At 41.4% G+C, this 15,911-nt stretch overlaps 1 protein-coding gene across 3 annotated transcripts in view; it reads right to left on the bottom strand.

Moving 5' to 3' along the window:
• Window positions 1–15,911, bottom strand: part of RALGAPA2 (Ral GTPase activating protein catalytic subunit alpha 2) — a 330,418-nt gene that overhangs the window by 266,528 nt on the left and 47,979 nt on the right. For all 3 annotated transcript variants that reach the window (XM_073672456.1, XM_073672457.1, XM_073672458.1), the window contains exons 5-8: window positions 9,972–10,015; window positions 2,593–2,770; window positions 775–890; window positions 339–477 (exon numbers count right to left, since the gene is read on the bottom strand). In XM_073672456.1, the coding sequence (XP_073528557.1) occupies window positions 339–477; window positions 775–890; window positions 2,593–2,770; window positions 9,972–10,015 (477 nt within the window). The remainder of the gene's footprint in view (window positions 1–338; window positions 478–774; window positions 891–2,592; window positions 2,771–9,971; window positions 10,016–15,911) is intronic.

The raw sequence follows: 15,911 nt of genomic DNA, 5'->3' as shown, positions 1-15,911 counted from the left end.
CCCTGCCCAGGAGATGTGGTATGATCAGACACATCCAATTGTGGAACATATTATTACAAGATCTATTGATTAAAATTAACTTTTGTTCATGGGAAAACCCCTTTAAATGCTTCTTTCTGAGGAAGGAAAGGCTTTTCATGGAAGGGGCTATAGATCTTGTGTTTTCATGTTGCAGGTCCCAAATGAGAAACATTTCAGTAGGGAAGGGGAAGAATTTAGTTTTGTCCTGAAATGAACAACTCCGTGTCAGGTGACCTGCAGGTCTTCATCTGATATTTCAGAATATTTACTCAGCTCCAGTCAGTATAAAGAAATTAAGACAAATCTGCTGTACTTACCAAGTACGGGCTTGTAAAGGTTTGTCAATTTAGTAAATGATGGAAACAAGTGAGTCAGGTAATACTTTCTAAATAAATTAAATAAAAACTTGAAGCCCGTGTCTTGGTTCTCCTTATTTCTCCAAGACAAGCTTGCAGCCTATGAAAGTAGACAAAAGGACAAAAAAATTATATTGTTCCCGTATGCTTAAAATATCAAAACACCTATTGAAGTGAACAGGAGCTAAGCCGCAGTACCAGAGGACGGCCACTAGACAGTGTACATCAGGCCGGAGTGGACACTGCAATCAGCGAGTCAGTGGGGGTGCCGGACCTCCAGAGATATCATATTAATGACCTTTCCTAAAGACAGATCAGCAATATACAAGTCCCAGACAACCTCTAATAGGCATTTACAACTGTCCATAAGCCTGAAACAAGCAATCGGCTCACTTACCTGTACTACCATGTACTTCAACAACGTTTGTAAGAAAAAGCAGCTTGGATCATCAGGGGTCTTCTCACCAGAAACCACAGGTACAAGAGGCGTAATTTCCTCAGGAGAAACTTTACCTAAAGTAATAGAAGCAGTGTAATCATACATGGTATTATTGTACACTTATTATTATTGCTGACTTGTGTACATTCCAACAGACAGATGGGGGCCATTACCTTATACTACGGAAATACTTCAGAAAAACGGAAAAAAAACATTTAAACATAAGAAAAGCTTAAATAACCAGATGTCCTCTTCCATCACATTAATATAGCTAGATGAAAACTAAACTGGCTAATATTACAGTAGCCACAGAGCTTTTAAAGACCCCTGAATAGCTCAGCTAGCTGTGACACGACAGCCAGAAGCTCGGTGCGCAGCCAGAAGCTCGGTGCGCAGCCACAAGCTCGGAGCGCAGCCACAAGCTCGGTGCGCAGCCACAAGCTCGGTGCGCAGCCACAAGCTCGGTGCGCACAAGCTCGGAGCGCAGCCACAAGCTCGGAGCGCAGCCACAAGCTCGGTGCGCAGCGATGCATCCTGCACTGGGTTCTGCATTCGGAAGCAGATTTTCAGGCATGTAAATTATATGGGATGCAGAGGTTACGGTCAGATCTGAGCCCTGGAGCCTGAACCCAAATTCTCTGCACCATCTCTACGAATGGCACATGGCAGTAGACAGACCGGTTACAGATTTCATATCGAGACCAAGCAGATTCAGGTTTCACCTCTGCAGATTTCCAACCAGCTCTCTGAGAAGGCAGAATGCAAACACTTGTAAAAGCTGTTGTGGCAGCTTTGTGGTTTGTCACCTAACTTCACGAAAGCTGATGGCAGGGTAATTTACGCAATGGCGATTTATTTTAGGATTAACCAGTTTTAACAAGATTGAGCGTATTATTATTACTAACGTACTATAAAATAATGCTTAAAACCTGCACGCTTAAAAGTTAAATAACTTATCCAACTTAAAATATATATATATATATATATATATGTACTTAAATTAGTAAGTCTTGAGGTCTGAAAGGTGCCCTGATCTGAACAATCTGCAGTCCCAAGAATTTCTCTTCCGGTTTGTGCGCAACACAGGACAGCATGTGTGACCGGTGATGTGTGTTAAAGGGTTGTCTGACTGTGCATCTCAATAGCTAAGCCAGTCCCCTTCTCTGGTGATACACTGTGACACTGACAGAAAAGGGGGCTAGCTTAGCTATTGAAATGCTGTCCTGTGTAAAACCCAACATTAGAAGAAAAATGGCCAACACCTGTAATGAAGAGACTACCTGGCGATGGCGGAACCTGGCTTAAACAGTCACATTGTAAGGCAATTTATGTTTGCATGGGGGGGGTTGGACAACCCCTTTAATCATAGTTAAAAACAACAAGGTCAGAGTTTTTGGTCTTATGTTAAATGCTTTGCAAATGTGCATGTAATCCCTGCCCTGAGGCTAGTCGGATAGTAGAGGTGCTGAAAAGAGCACTTAAATGTAAGCGCCTCATGCCCTATTTTGGCTGAAAATACCCACATTTATAGAATCATATTGAACAATTCCTATAAAACACAAACAATGAATTCAGCAACTCATTCCTGTCTATGGAGAGCCATAAGATCCTCAGGACGCTTTCCAGTTATCCCTGTAATGAGATTACCCCGATTCTAGCTCTCGGAGGAAACTCCGGCACATAAGAATAATACAATGATCACCGCCGCTGCCGCCGTACAAGTACATTAACGTAAAGCGCCCGGCAAACAATGAGCAGGTGAAAGCAGTCACTAACCGTCGGGTAAATTATAAGTAGGGCTTATGAGGGTATCCAGTGTGCAAGGACCTCGAGATGACATGACGACAGGAAAGCCAGGAACAAGACATGCAAATATTAGTGCCTGCTCCTCTCCACAATTTGTCTGCAGAGCTTGAAGCCAGAGAAGAAACAGCCGCATTCCTTCACATCGTATCTAAGGATAAAAGACATTTACATATAAAAAGGCTGCCTGTGCCAAGTGATGCCAAAAGCTAGACATGCAAGACGCCAGGGGGCATGCAGAGGAATACAGGCTGCCAGCTTGTGCTCTTAGGTGGCTGCCGCCAAATAAAGGCCCCATCGTTCTGATATTGTAAACCAAAATCACGTTTTACCCCTACTATGAGCAGCATTAAAGGAGTTGGACACTTAAAATTATGTTTTTACATAACTCCTGGAAACGGCACAAAAAGCCACTTATGAATAGAATATGTGAAGGTCTGCCCCGATCTCATTACTTGTCTACGGTATAACCTTTTTTCTTTATTCTGATCACCTCCCCGGTCTGCAGAATGGCGCTTCAGTCCCAACATGGCCACTGATGGAGGGACACGTCACCAGACCTGCACATTGGCAGCCTGAAGAACAATGTGCATTTGCCAGTCTCCCTTGCCATTGCTGGGTTATCGGAGGTCACTGATGGACGGGTCTGGCCACAAGTTTGGACCAGGGTGCCGTGCTGCAGACAAGGGGTGAAGGCTGGAATAAATAAAGGGGCAACAAATAACGCCATCGGATCAGCTTCCCATAGTGTCACATTGGTAGGTGGAATCTCTTATGACTAAATAGCCTGTCCTCTTTTACTGGTGCAATACCATGTACAATCCAGGATTGCTGGTGAGCAGGGCTGGTGAGCAGGTGAGCAGGGCACACACTCTTCTTCCTCACCTTCATCGTTATCTTTTCCCTAACGTTTATGGCCATGACGCAGACACAAAGACACAGTCACATTTGTCTTCAGAATTTCTGTTGCAAACTGCATCATTTTTAATAAGAAAATTAGCAAAGAAAGTCTATAGCTCGCCCTCCGTTTTCCATAATGGGATGGATCTGTGTTAGGATTTCTGGTATTAATGGAAGCCAGATAAGACCTCAGCCTAAGACTTTACAACCTGCACAAATGCAAAATAAGTCACTGAAAATCCTCTACGCCATCATCATGAGGAGGAAAGTAGCATGGCGGCTCCTCGAGGCTTTCCTCACATTTTCTCAGAGAAGTGGCATTGCTCCTTTAAGATGCACGAGGTACTAGAGCGACTCCTCTGGTCCTGCACAGAGGAAGAGAGGAGGCCGCAGTGACAACACTGACATTTTCTAGAGGTGACATCACAGCAAAGAGAGGAAGGGCGGTGATAGCTGCAAGAAGGCGGCTGACAGGTGCCACTGACCTGTTGTACCAAGATCTACAGCCAGGAGTGTAAACACTGAGCTCAGCGTGCAGTAAAGCAGCGGTGCAGGGCAGTCGGCTGTGTAGATACAGGGGTCATCACCGTTCAATGTTCCGTCCCCAGATGCAGTGCAGATTCTCCACCACTGCTCCTCTGGCATTGGCTGCGGTACTGACAGTGTGGGAGCCAATCAGAGAGCTCAGTGGCTCTGAAGGGGGCAGAAACACTGGCTCTGATTGGCTGCCGCACAGCCATCGTGATGTCAGTGCTGCAGCCAATGTCAGACACGGGGAGCAGTGGAGGAGGCTCCGCGCTGGACCCCGAGGGAGGGAAGTGCAGGACCACCTGTTTTATACCAGCTGCAGCTGGGGCAGGACATAGTCTGAAAAGGGACATCTGTATGGGGCGTTTCAGTCAACATGAGATTATGTAGTAGATCTAACTTTAGTCCTATGTAAAACCATAGGAAAACACAGATTAGTAGTGCTAATGACTTCCTCAGCTCTACTACATCCTAATTCAGCGGCTGCTATTGTTCATAGCCATCAAAGAATTTGCCAGAAATTGGAAAACTGCAAAATACTAAATATTAGCTTGGCGAGGGTCATTTGACCAGTGGGAAATGCTGATGGTGTCCCGTAGGTACCTGTCGGATATGTTCGCGTCCTATTCTAATCAATAGGACAAGTGCATAGCGTGTCATGATTCAAAGGAAGCAGGCACAGCAAAGCTAAGTCTGTGGAATCCAACATATGTGTGAACAAATGTAAACCTACTAGAGAAAGCAAGTATACATCATACAGAAAACAAGAACAGTGCACATCCAAGTAATATCAACATACAACAATCTCCATTAGATGCAATAACAGAAACCACATAAGAAACATACAAGCTAAAAATATCTAAAACAGACACAGGACAGATAACTTGCACACAGACGATGGGCGCGATGCACCAAGACCGGCATTGTTGATGCCAGTTTTGATGAGGGGTGTGCTGGAGTCAGACGCTCCTGATTCATGAATATACGGATGAGTGGTGTGCACGTCTGTGTGAGCCGGGCCACAGATCCTACTCCAGCCACATGAATCTGACAAATACCACCACATTCTGTCCCATTTCCGGTCATTTTGGCGTAGCTGGAAGATGGTAAGAAGATGACAGTAGTCGCAAAATTTAGGCGAAGTTCCGAGTTACGTCGCAATTTTGGGACTTTCCAAAGCTTTTACAGAAGAATTCTGGAGTGAGAGCTTTGATGAATCAGGACCTATGTGTTATAAGAAATACCCCAGCAATATGTGGCAATATACAGAGGGAACGGAAAGTAATCAGACCCCTTTAAATTATTCACTCTTTGTTTCATTGCAGCCATTTGGTAAATTCTAAAAAGTTCATTTTTTTCTTATTAATGTACACTCTGCACCCCATCTTGACTGAAAAAAAACAAATGTAGAAATTTTTGCAAATTTATTAAAAAAAGAAAAACTGAAATATCGCATGGTCATAAGTATTCAGACCCTTTGCTCAGTATGGAGTAGAAGCACCCTTTTGAGCTAGTACAGCCATGAGTCTTCTTGGGAATGATGCAACAAGTTTTTCACACCTGGATTTGGGGATCCTCTGCCATTCTTCCTTGCAGGTCCTCTCCAGTTCCGTCAGGTTGGATGGTGAACGTTGGTGGACAGCCATTTTCAGGTCTCTCCAGAGATGCTCAATTGGGTTTAGGTAAGGGCTCTATCTCTATCAAATGTATCCCCAAAATGGGATCCATAAAAATGTCAGCTCGGCGTGCAAAAAATAATCCCTCACCCGACCCCAGATCCTGAAAAATGGAGACGCTACAGGTCTCAGAAAATGGTGCCATTTTTTTTTTTTTTACAAACATTGGATATATTTTTTTCACCACTTAAATAAAAAAGAACCTATACATGTTTGATATCTGCAAACTCGTAATGATCTGAAGAATCATAATGACAGGTCAGTTTTAGCATTTAGTGAACATTGTAAAAAAAAATAATAAAAAAAAAAAAAACTGTGGAATTGCACTTTTTTTGCAATTTCACCCCACTTGGAATTTTTTTCCCGTTTTTCCAGTACATGATATGGTAAAACCAATAGCATCGTTCAAAAGTACAACTTGCCCCGCAAAAAATAAGCCCTCACATGGCCATATTTAACAAAAAATAAAAAAAAGTTATGGCTCTGGGAAGGAGAGCAAAAAACGAAAACGCAAACTCGGAAAATGGCCCGGTCATGAAGGGGTTAAAATGTATGCATTAGCATGTTCTTCCTGCACGGTTTGGCAGCTTCTGTGTTGCCATTATTGGGTTCCTTTGCCGGCACCATATCCCAGGTTCTGCTCTCTCTTATAATAATAATAATAATTTTTATTTATATAGCGCCAACATATTCCGCAGCACTTTACAATTAAGCGGGGACATGTACAAACAATAAATTCAATACAAGGTGAGACAGGTTAAACAGTTACATTAGGAGTGAGGTCCCTGCTCGCAAGCTTACAATCTACAAGGAAAAGGGGAGACACAATAGGTGGAAAGTGCTTGTTATTTCAGGTCAGGCAATTATAATAAGTCGGGATTATCATATAAGGCTGTATGATCCGGTCATCAGCCTGTATGTTCAAGTGCAATACTCAATTACCGAGTGCAGTTATCGTGTGCATGGAGGGTGTAGAGACAGATGAACAGTAGGGAGCAGATTCTGAATAATATTGAGGAGGGAACAGGGGAAAGTTAGTTTACTGGGTATTTGAGGTGGTAGGCTTGTTTAAAGAGATGGGTTTTTAACCCTCCGTCACATACAATAGGCCTGACAGGCACATCTCTTTTATTTGGCGGGAGTTTTGAAATGTTTGTATTTCAGAGTTATTAGTTTTATGTTAAGTAAATGTTTTTTTTTTTGCACCTGATTATGTGTAGTCTCTTTTATTACATCCCGATGAAGGTCACTGATCACTTTTAGAGCACTGAAATTGCAAACATTAGATATTATAGGTATTTTTCTAGCCTGCGCCTGACATTCACATTGTATGTGAACTCGTTACAATATCGGTTCTATGTGACGGAGGGTTAAAGCGCGCTTGAAGACATCGGGGCTAGGCATCAATCGGATCGTCTGGGGTAGCGCATTCCAGAGAACTGGCGCAGCACGAGAGAAGTCTTGGAGACGGAGGTGCGAGGTTCGGATTATGGGGGATGTTAGTCTTAGGTCATTTGTGGAACGGAGGGCACGTGTAGGACGATAGACTGAGATGAGAGAGGAGATACAAGGTGGTGCAGAACTGTGGAGAGCTTTGTGGGTGAGAGCGATGAGTTTATATTGGACCCTGTAGCGAATGGGTAACCAGTGTAATGACTGGCACAAGGTGGAGGCATCGGTGAAGCGGCTGGACAGAAATACGACCCTGGCAGCCGCATTCAGGACAGATTGGAGAGGGGAAATTTTGGTAAGAGGGAGACCGATCAGAAGAGAGTTGCAGTAGTCCAGACGAGAGTGAATAAGAGCGACAGTAAGAGTTTTAGCAGTTTCAAAAGTGAGAAAAGATCGGATTCTGGCGATGTTTTTAAGATGTAGGTGACAAGAGCGAGTGAGTGATCGGATATAGGGAGTAAAGGAAAGGTTGGTGTCGAATATGACCCCAAGGCAGCGGGCATGCTGCTTGGGAGTTATGGTTGAACCCTCCAAGGTAATTTCAATGTTAGGTAGAGTTAGGTTAGTAGAGGGGGGGAAACACAAGAAGTTCAGTTTTGGAGAGATTCAGTTTAAGATAAAGGGAAGACATGATGTTAGACACAGCAGACAAACAATCCTTGGTATTTTGTATTAGGGTAGAGGTGATGTCAGGGGAAGAAGTGTATAATTGGTTGTAGTCAGCATAGAGATGATACTGGAACCCAAATCTGCTGATTGTTTGTCCAATAGGGGCAGTGTATAGAGAGAAGAGGAGGGGGCCTAGAACTGAGCCCTGCAAAACACCGATAGTAAGAGGATGAGGAGAGGAAGAGGAGCCGGCAAAATATACAGTCAAGGAGCGGTCAGAGAGGTAGGAGGAGAACAAGGAGAGAATGGTGTCCTTGAGGCCTATAGAGCGGAGCATAGTGAGGAGGAGCTGGTGATCCACAGTGCCAAATGCTGCAGAGAGATCCAGGAGAAGCAGCAGGGAGCAGTGACCTTTGGATTTAGCTGTTAGTAGATCATTAGAGACTTTAGTGAGGGCAGTTTCAGTGGAGTGTAAGGAGTGGAAACCAGATTGTAGAGGGTCGAGGAGAGAGTTATCTGAGAGATAGCGGATTAGACGGGAGTGGACCAAGCGTTCCAGGAGTTTAGAGATGAAAGGAAGATTAGAGACAGGTCTGTAGTTAGCAGTGCAGTTCTGGTGCAGGGATGGATTTTTAAGTAAAGGGGTTATGATGGCATGTTTAAATGAGGAGGGAAAGATACCTGAAGAAAGAGAGAGGTTAAATATTTTAGTCAGGTGAGTGGTGACCACCGGTGAGAGGGACTGCAGGAGATGTGAAGGAATGGGGTCACTGTTGCAGGTTGTAGGCCGAGAAGAAGAGAGGAGCTGGGTCTCCTATATGTGCACATATTGCTGGGGAATTACCATAAAGGTTTACTGGGACACAGACATGAATTTACAGGAAGAGAGAGTCTATTTTTAGATGCCCTTAATAAGGAGGTTTTTCTTGTTTGGTGGGTATAATGACATTTAATAAAGATTGCTCTTCGTTGTGTATTACTTGGATGTGTTCTGCTCTCAATTTTTATGATGTGTGCTTGTGTAAGTATTTTACGGTCACGTTGTAGCAGGCGCCGGTCTATGAGACCTCATCAGCATCGCTCACGCCCAACACAGAAGTGAGCCGCGCAGGAGCCACCCTTTAACAAGATACAAACCGGACATAGATTCACCGTTCTGTTACAATGGTGGCTTTAGGGATGTAGAATTTTTTTGTTGTTGTTGCTTTAACAGATACGAGAAGATCAAATTTGAGCAGAGAGCAGCTTTACGCCACTTGTACATGGGGTGGAATTTCCACAGATGTTTAATGTGAATTTGTGGCAGATTTCACCCCTCTACATTAAGGTGGATGAAATCTTCAGAAAGAACAGACATGCCACAGATTTTAAAATACGTGTTGAAAGTCAGAAAGTTTCTGCAACATGTGGAGGAGACGTTTTAGGGTATGTGCACACGTTCAGTATTTTGTGCAGAAATTGCTGAACCATTTCTACATCTCTTGGCAGGAAAAACGGTGTAAAAAAAAAAGGTGCATTTTTTTGGTGCAGATTTTCCCCATTCATTAGTATGAGTGAAATCTGCAGCAAAAACGCTGAAAGAATTTACATCAAATCTGCAAGGAAAAAATAAGCCACGTGTGCATGACACTTCAGGATTCTCATTATATTTGCTGGCATCAAGAAACCCTTCATGTTTTGTGTCAAATCAGTATAGAAAAAAGCAACAAATCTGCAACGTGTACACAGGCTCTTAAACGTTATATACTTAGCTGGTACTGTAAGGGCATGTGCACACATTAACTATTTGGTGTAGAAATTTCTGCATCTCTTGGCAGGAAAAAAAAAAAGTGCGTTTTTGGTGCAGATTGTTCTCCACTCATTAGTATGGGTGAAATCTGCAGCAAAGATGCTGAAAGAGTTGACTGAAAGAGTCTGCACCAAATCTGCAAGGGAAAAATAAGCAAAGTGTGCATGAGACTTCAGGATTCTCCTTCACTTTGCTGGCATCAGCCCTTCAGGTTTTGTGACAAATCTGCACTAAAAAAAGCAGCAAAAACGCAAAGTGTGCACACAGCAGATGAGCAGCTTACAGGGCTGAGAGCACATGTTGCGTTTTTGTTGTGTGCAGAATATCCACAGTAAGTACACCACATACGCATTTACCCCAAAGGAAGAATTATTCACAATATTCTGTATAGCTCTCACCTTTATAGAGTTTCCAGTGTGTAAAAGCTTCTTTAAAACTGAACCTATAAAAGACAAAGAAAATGTTAACAACCAAAAATACAAAATAATCTGATGTAATAAACGTGGAAAAACTGCTATACGAAAGAAAATGGATGTCCTAAGGGAACACGAGAGGACGGATCAGGAAAACAAACGGGGATTTCAGAATCCTAAACTCATTAAATATTTATTCACTAGAAATCACGGCGACAGGAACTAAAAGGTTTTGTCCTGGAATGATAACGAAAGAACGTGCAAAGGAAGGAAGAAGCTTTCAGTAAGTCAGTGCAGATGTCTCTGTGTTCCCATCAACAAGACCCTATATCCCTGACCTTACACTTCCAGCCATTCTTTCCACAGATATTCTGCACGCTCAGCAAAAAGCAGATCACACTGAGATGTAGCCGCTGTTCGTTATTTGTATGGATCCTTGAACGGAGTTTATTATATAAACGATCTACAAAAAGGTAGATCACATATCATAAAGGGGCTGTGCCAAGTACACAAGGTATTACCTATCAAACAAGATAGGAGATAACTTGATGACCCCCAATGATCCAGAGGATGGGGCTCACTAAAGGTTTCTTCACACAGATTTTGCAACTTTTTTTTTCTGCAACCAAAACTCATTTTCTCCAAAATGTTGCCATTTTCATGCCCTTAAATCAGAGAGATATGTCACATAAAATAGTTCATAAATAACATTTCCCACATATCTACATTACATTAGCACAATTTTTTAAACTTAATTTTTTTTTTTGTTAGGAAGTTATAAGGGTTAAAATTTGACCAGCGATTTCTAATTTTTCCAACAAAATTTACAAAACTATTCTTTTAAGGACCACATCACATTTGAAGTGACTTTGAGGGGTCTACATGACAGAAAAAAAACAAAACTGACTCTTCTGAGGCACAGTGCAAAGCTCAGAAGGGAAGAAGCGCCATATCGGAGTTCAGATTTTGCTGGAATGGTTTGAGGGTGTCATGTCACAATGGCAGAGCCCCTGAGGTGCCAGAACAGCAAAACCCCGGTATGTGACCCACTTTTACAAACTACACCCCCCCAATGAATTCATCTAGTGGTGCAGTGATCACATTGACACCAAAGGTGCCTCATAGAATTTCATACCATTTGGCGATCATGAAAGAATAATTACATTTTTACTACTAAAATGTTGTTTTAGCCCCAAGTTTTTAATTTTTCTAAGGGCTAATAGAAAAATTTTTTACAAAAATCTGAGGTCCATTTTTTCCCGAGTACACCAATACCCTACATGTAATCGAGAAATACTTCTCAGGCACAGAACCCCCCATAAGTGACTCCATTTTACAAACTACACCTCTCAATGAATTCATCTGGGGGTGAAGTGATCATATTGACACCACAGGTGTGTCACAGAATTTTATACCATTGGGCAGTGAAGAAAAAAATTTAATTTTTACCATGAAAATTTCATTTTAGCCACAGATTTTACATTTTCACAAGGGGGAAGTGGGTAAAAATGGTACCAAAATTTTTCCCACAATTCCTGCTGAACATGGCAATACTCCATATGTGGCTGTTCAGTACTGCTTGGCCACACGGCGACACTCGGGAGGGATAGAGCGCTATTTGCCGAGAATAGATTGCAGACTCCATATACAGAGCCCCTAAGTGCTAGAAGAGCAGAATCCCCCCTCAAGTGACCCCATTTTGGAAATTATACCCCTTTAGGAATTTATCTACAGGTGTAATGATGATTTAGACTCCTTGGGTGTTTTCCAGAAACAAGTAGAAGTGGATGTTGCTGAGTGAAAATTGCAAACCACGGTTGTAGCGACCAGTACACGTTGTAGCGACCAGTACACGTTGTGCCCAGCTCGTGCTCCTGGAGACATGCACCTGTAAATTAGGCAGGCTCCCATCGCTACAGAAACAAACATGTGGGCGCTAAATGTAGTTTTGGCACACTGGGGCTCAGAACAGAGGGGGGCATTTGGATTTGGGAGAGCAGCATTCGCTGGATTTCTTTTGGGGGACAAGGAGCCATTTCACTTTGCCAGAGCCTTTGAACTACCAGTAATGTGGAAGACACCTATATTTCCGCTAACAGATGACGGACCTCAGTGGGGGCTTTTTTTGTGGATTGAGTTGAAGGTTTTATTGGGAACATTTTACATAACATTTTGGATCATATTTATCCTGCGCTCTTCGGTGAGCGCTTACATCAGGGTTTCCATCTTAATCTCCATGATGTACAATACAATATCATTATCAAACCAGCAGACAAAGGAGGAGCTGTAGTCATTATGAACATGTCAGATTACATCCAAGAAGCACACAGACTACTCTTGGATATAAAATACTACACTCCACTTCAGGAAGATCCCACCAAAAAATACACAGAGGAACTGATACATATCATCAATGGCTTTGATTCTACTTCATCCTCACTACTGGAACTAATACCAGACAATCCCCAAACAGGTACCTTCTACATGTTACCTAAAATACATAAAGAAGGTAACCCTGGGAGGCCAATCATTTCTGGCATTGGGAGATTAACGGAAAATATCTCAGGCTGGGTAGAGAACATTCTGAAACCCCTGGTGAGACGCACACCCAGCTATATCCAGAACACCACGGATATTCTCTGCAAACTGTCATCCCTGGGCCCACTTCCGGAGGACACAATACTAGCCACCATGGATGTAGCGTCTCTCTACTCCAACATTCCTCATGAGGATGGGATTGCAGCATGCAAACATTTCCTACAAAAAAATAATCTGGCTACAGAAGCAACTCTGCAATTCATCAGGTTTGTGCTCCATCACAATTATTTCTCCTTTGGGAACAATTTATACCAACAATGTATGGGTAGCGCCATGGGAAGCAAAATGTCCCCACAATATGCTAACCTATTTATGGCTAAACTAGAGGAGGAGTTTTTGTCATCTTGCTCTATTAAACCCCTAGCATACTTCCGCTACATCGATGATCTGCTAATAATCTGGATAGGCTCAAAAGATGATCTGCTGACCTTCCACGATAACTTCAACAGATTCCACCCAACCATCAAGCTCACCCTCAACTTCTCAAAATTCCAAATACATTTTCTGGACATGACCATATACATCAAAGACAACACCATACAGACATCAATTTACCATAAGCCCACAGGACGTCCAGCATATCTTAGATGGAACAGCTTTCATCCAAGACACACAAAAAAATCCATCATCTACAGTCAAGCTCTGAGGTACATTCGAATCTGTTCAGACAGCAAGGACAGAAAACTGCAGCTACTATCACTGAGGAATACATTCCTACAACAAGGATACCATCCACTGGTAATAAATGAACACATTCACAGAGCTACAAGGATACCAAGAAGCAGCCTCCTGGATTACAGACAAAGGGAGGACAACAACAGGGTACCTCTTGTGATCACATACAACCCCCACATGAACATTCTAAGGAAAATTGGTGCTGATCTCCAACCCATATTCCACAGAGACCAAAAACTGAAAGAAATATTCCCAGAACTACCACTTCTCTCCTACAAACAGCCCCCTAACTTAAGGAATCTCCTTGTCAGAAGTGTCCTCTCATCACCATCAGTGACGGGCACATTCCCATGTAAAAACAAAAAATGCAAAACTTGTACCCACATATTACCATCAAATACAGTCTGTATACCTAACACAAATCAGGACTACAAAATCAAGGATGTCTTTTCATGTACATCCTCCAGTGTGGTGACATGATACAATGTACAAGGTGTCCGGAAGGAGTTTATATTGGAGAAACTATGCAAAAACTGCAAACAAGAATGAATTTACACAGACACACAATTAAGAATGAACTGGATACACCTGTGGGAAAACATTTCTCTGGCCGGGGACACTGTATGACAGATCTAAAAGTGCTAATACTAAAAGGTCACTTCAAGGGCAACAGAGAAAGAAAAATTTGGGAATTCAAATTGATAAGGATGTTCAATTCACTGACAACAGGACTAAATATAACACCTGGCTTTATGACTCACTACATGGACACAATTCACACCTCCAGATAATTAAACATTCCCAAGGCCTCTCATTTTGCAAAAAAAAAAAAAAAAAATTTGCTCTCCCTAACTCATCTGTAGGAGGCATCACAACTTACACCTCATGAACAAATGTCTTGTTGTAACATCTCTCAAATGACGTGCCTTTTGTCTTTTGAATTCATTTGTAATCTTGCCTGAAGAAGGAGCCTCTGTGCTCTGAAAGCTTGTATATATATATATATATATATATATATATATATATATATATACACACACATACACATATATGTGTATATGTATATATATATATATATATATATATGTGTATATATATATATATATGTGTATATATATATATATATATATATATATATGTATATGTATATATATATATATATATATATATATATATTTTTTTTTTTTTTTTTTTTTTTTTTTTTTCTGGTTAGCCAATAAAGGTATCACCCCAAGAATACTTTTGTAATTTTTGGCATACAAGTATTTACATCTTAATCTCCGAATGACGTGATTCAGATGAAATTCCCGAGGGATCCATTCACTATAATGAGGTAGCAGTTGCTCTGGCCTCTGTTCAGCATTGTTCTTCTTTTCAGAAGTGCCAAAACTGTGGCTGACAACACTTTTATGCATGCCTAAAAAGAGAGACACAGCCTGATCATAGGCCAGAGGGCATTCACATTGCCTCCATCTGCCTAATTATAGGGAATCTTCCGCCAGGGGTTTAGTCAGGTATTTCAGAGATTTAAACGGAAACCCCGATGTAAGCGCCCAGTGCACAGCACAGGATAGATGTAAGCCGAGCCTTACTGAGATCTTTGGGAGTCAGAATGAACAAATGAACAGCAGGTGAAGAATTAGTTTTTTTTATTTTTTGTACCATTCCTCGTGATTAGATGACTTTCTGGTACCGCTGTAATTGCACCGCCCCGAAGAATAGAGTTTATGTTTGGCAGCTGTCACACACTAACAGATGATTTTTTTTTTTTTTACAAAAACTATTTTTTTTTAATCGCTGTACTTTGAGCGCTATAATTTTTCCATATTTCGGCAGACAGTCATGTAATGGCTTGCTTTTTGTGGGACGAGTTGACGTTTTTATTGGTACCATTTTTGGACACATGACATCTATTCCGATTTTTGGGAGGCAGAATTAACAAAGATCAACAATTCAGGAATTGTTTTTTTTTCTGTTTCTTTTTATGCCGTTCCACGTGTGGTAAAATTGATAAGGCAGCTTTATTCTTCGGGTCAGTACAATTACAGCGGTACTACATTTATATCTTTTTTTAATGTTTTGGCGCCTTTACACAAAAACTATTTCATAGAAAAAAATTATTTTTACATCGCTTTATTCTGAGAGCTCTAACCATCTTTTGGGCTGATGGCGTCTTGTTCCTTTGCGGGACAAGATGATGTTTTCAGAGATACTATTTTTATTTACATTCGCCTTTTTGATCGCATTTTATTCCACTTTTTGTTTGCGTTTTATTCCACTTTTTGTTTGGCGGTATGATGATAAAGAATCTTTTTTCGCTTCGTTTTTTATTTACTTTTTTCATTGAAGGGGTTAACCAGTGTGACAGTTTTATGGGGAAGGTCGTTTAGAACGCAGCGATACCAAATGTGTGTATTTTTTTATTTATTTATTTTTTTACATAAATTTACAAATTTATCAGTACAATATATTTTTATTCTTTTCATTATAATTTTCTGATTTTTTTAAAAAAAATATTACATTTTTTTATTATTTTTTTTCCCTCTTTTTACTTTATCGTACTATGGGACTTTCACATTTCGCAGTCTGATTGCAGTTATAAAGCAAAGAAATTGTGCATGATCTAACTAACTTACTAGTGCCTGGTGACCC

This window comes from Phyllobates terribilis, unplaced genomic scaffold (genome assembly GCF_046119375.1).
Source record: "Phyllobates terribilis strain yellow unplaced genomic scaffold, ASM4611937v1 Scaffold_3__8_contigs__length_932513732, whole genome shotgun sequence".
In the NCBI taxonomy this organism is placed as follows: Eukaryota; Metazoa; Chordata; class Amphibia; order Anura; family Dendrobatidae; genus Phyllobates; species Phyllobates terribilis.
Note: the sequence above shows the minus strand (reverse complement) of the source record. Positions and strands in the feature narration are given on the sequence as shown.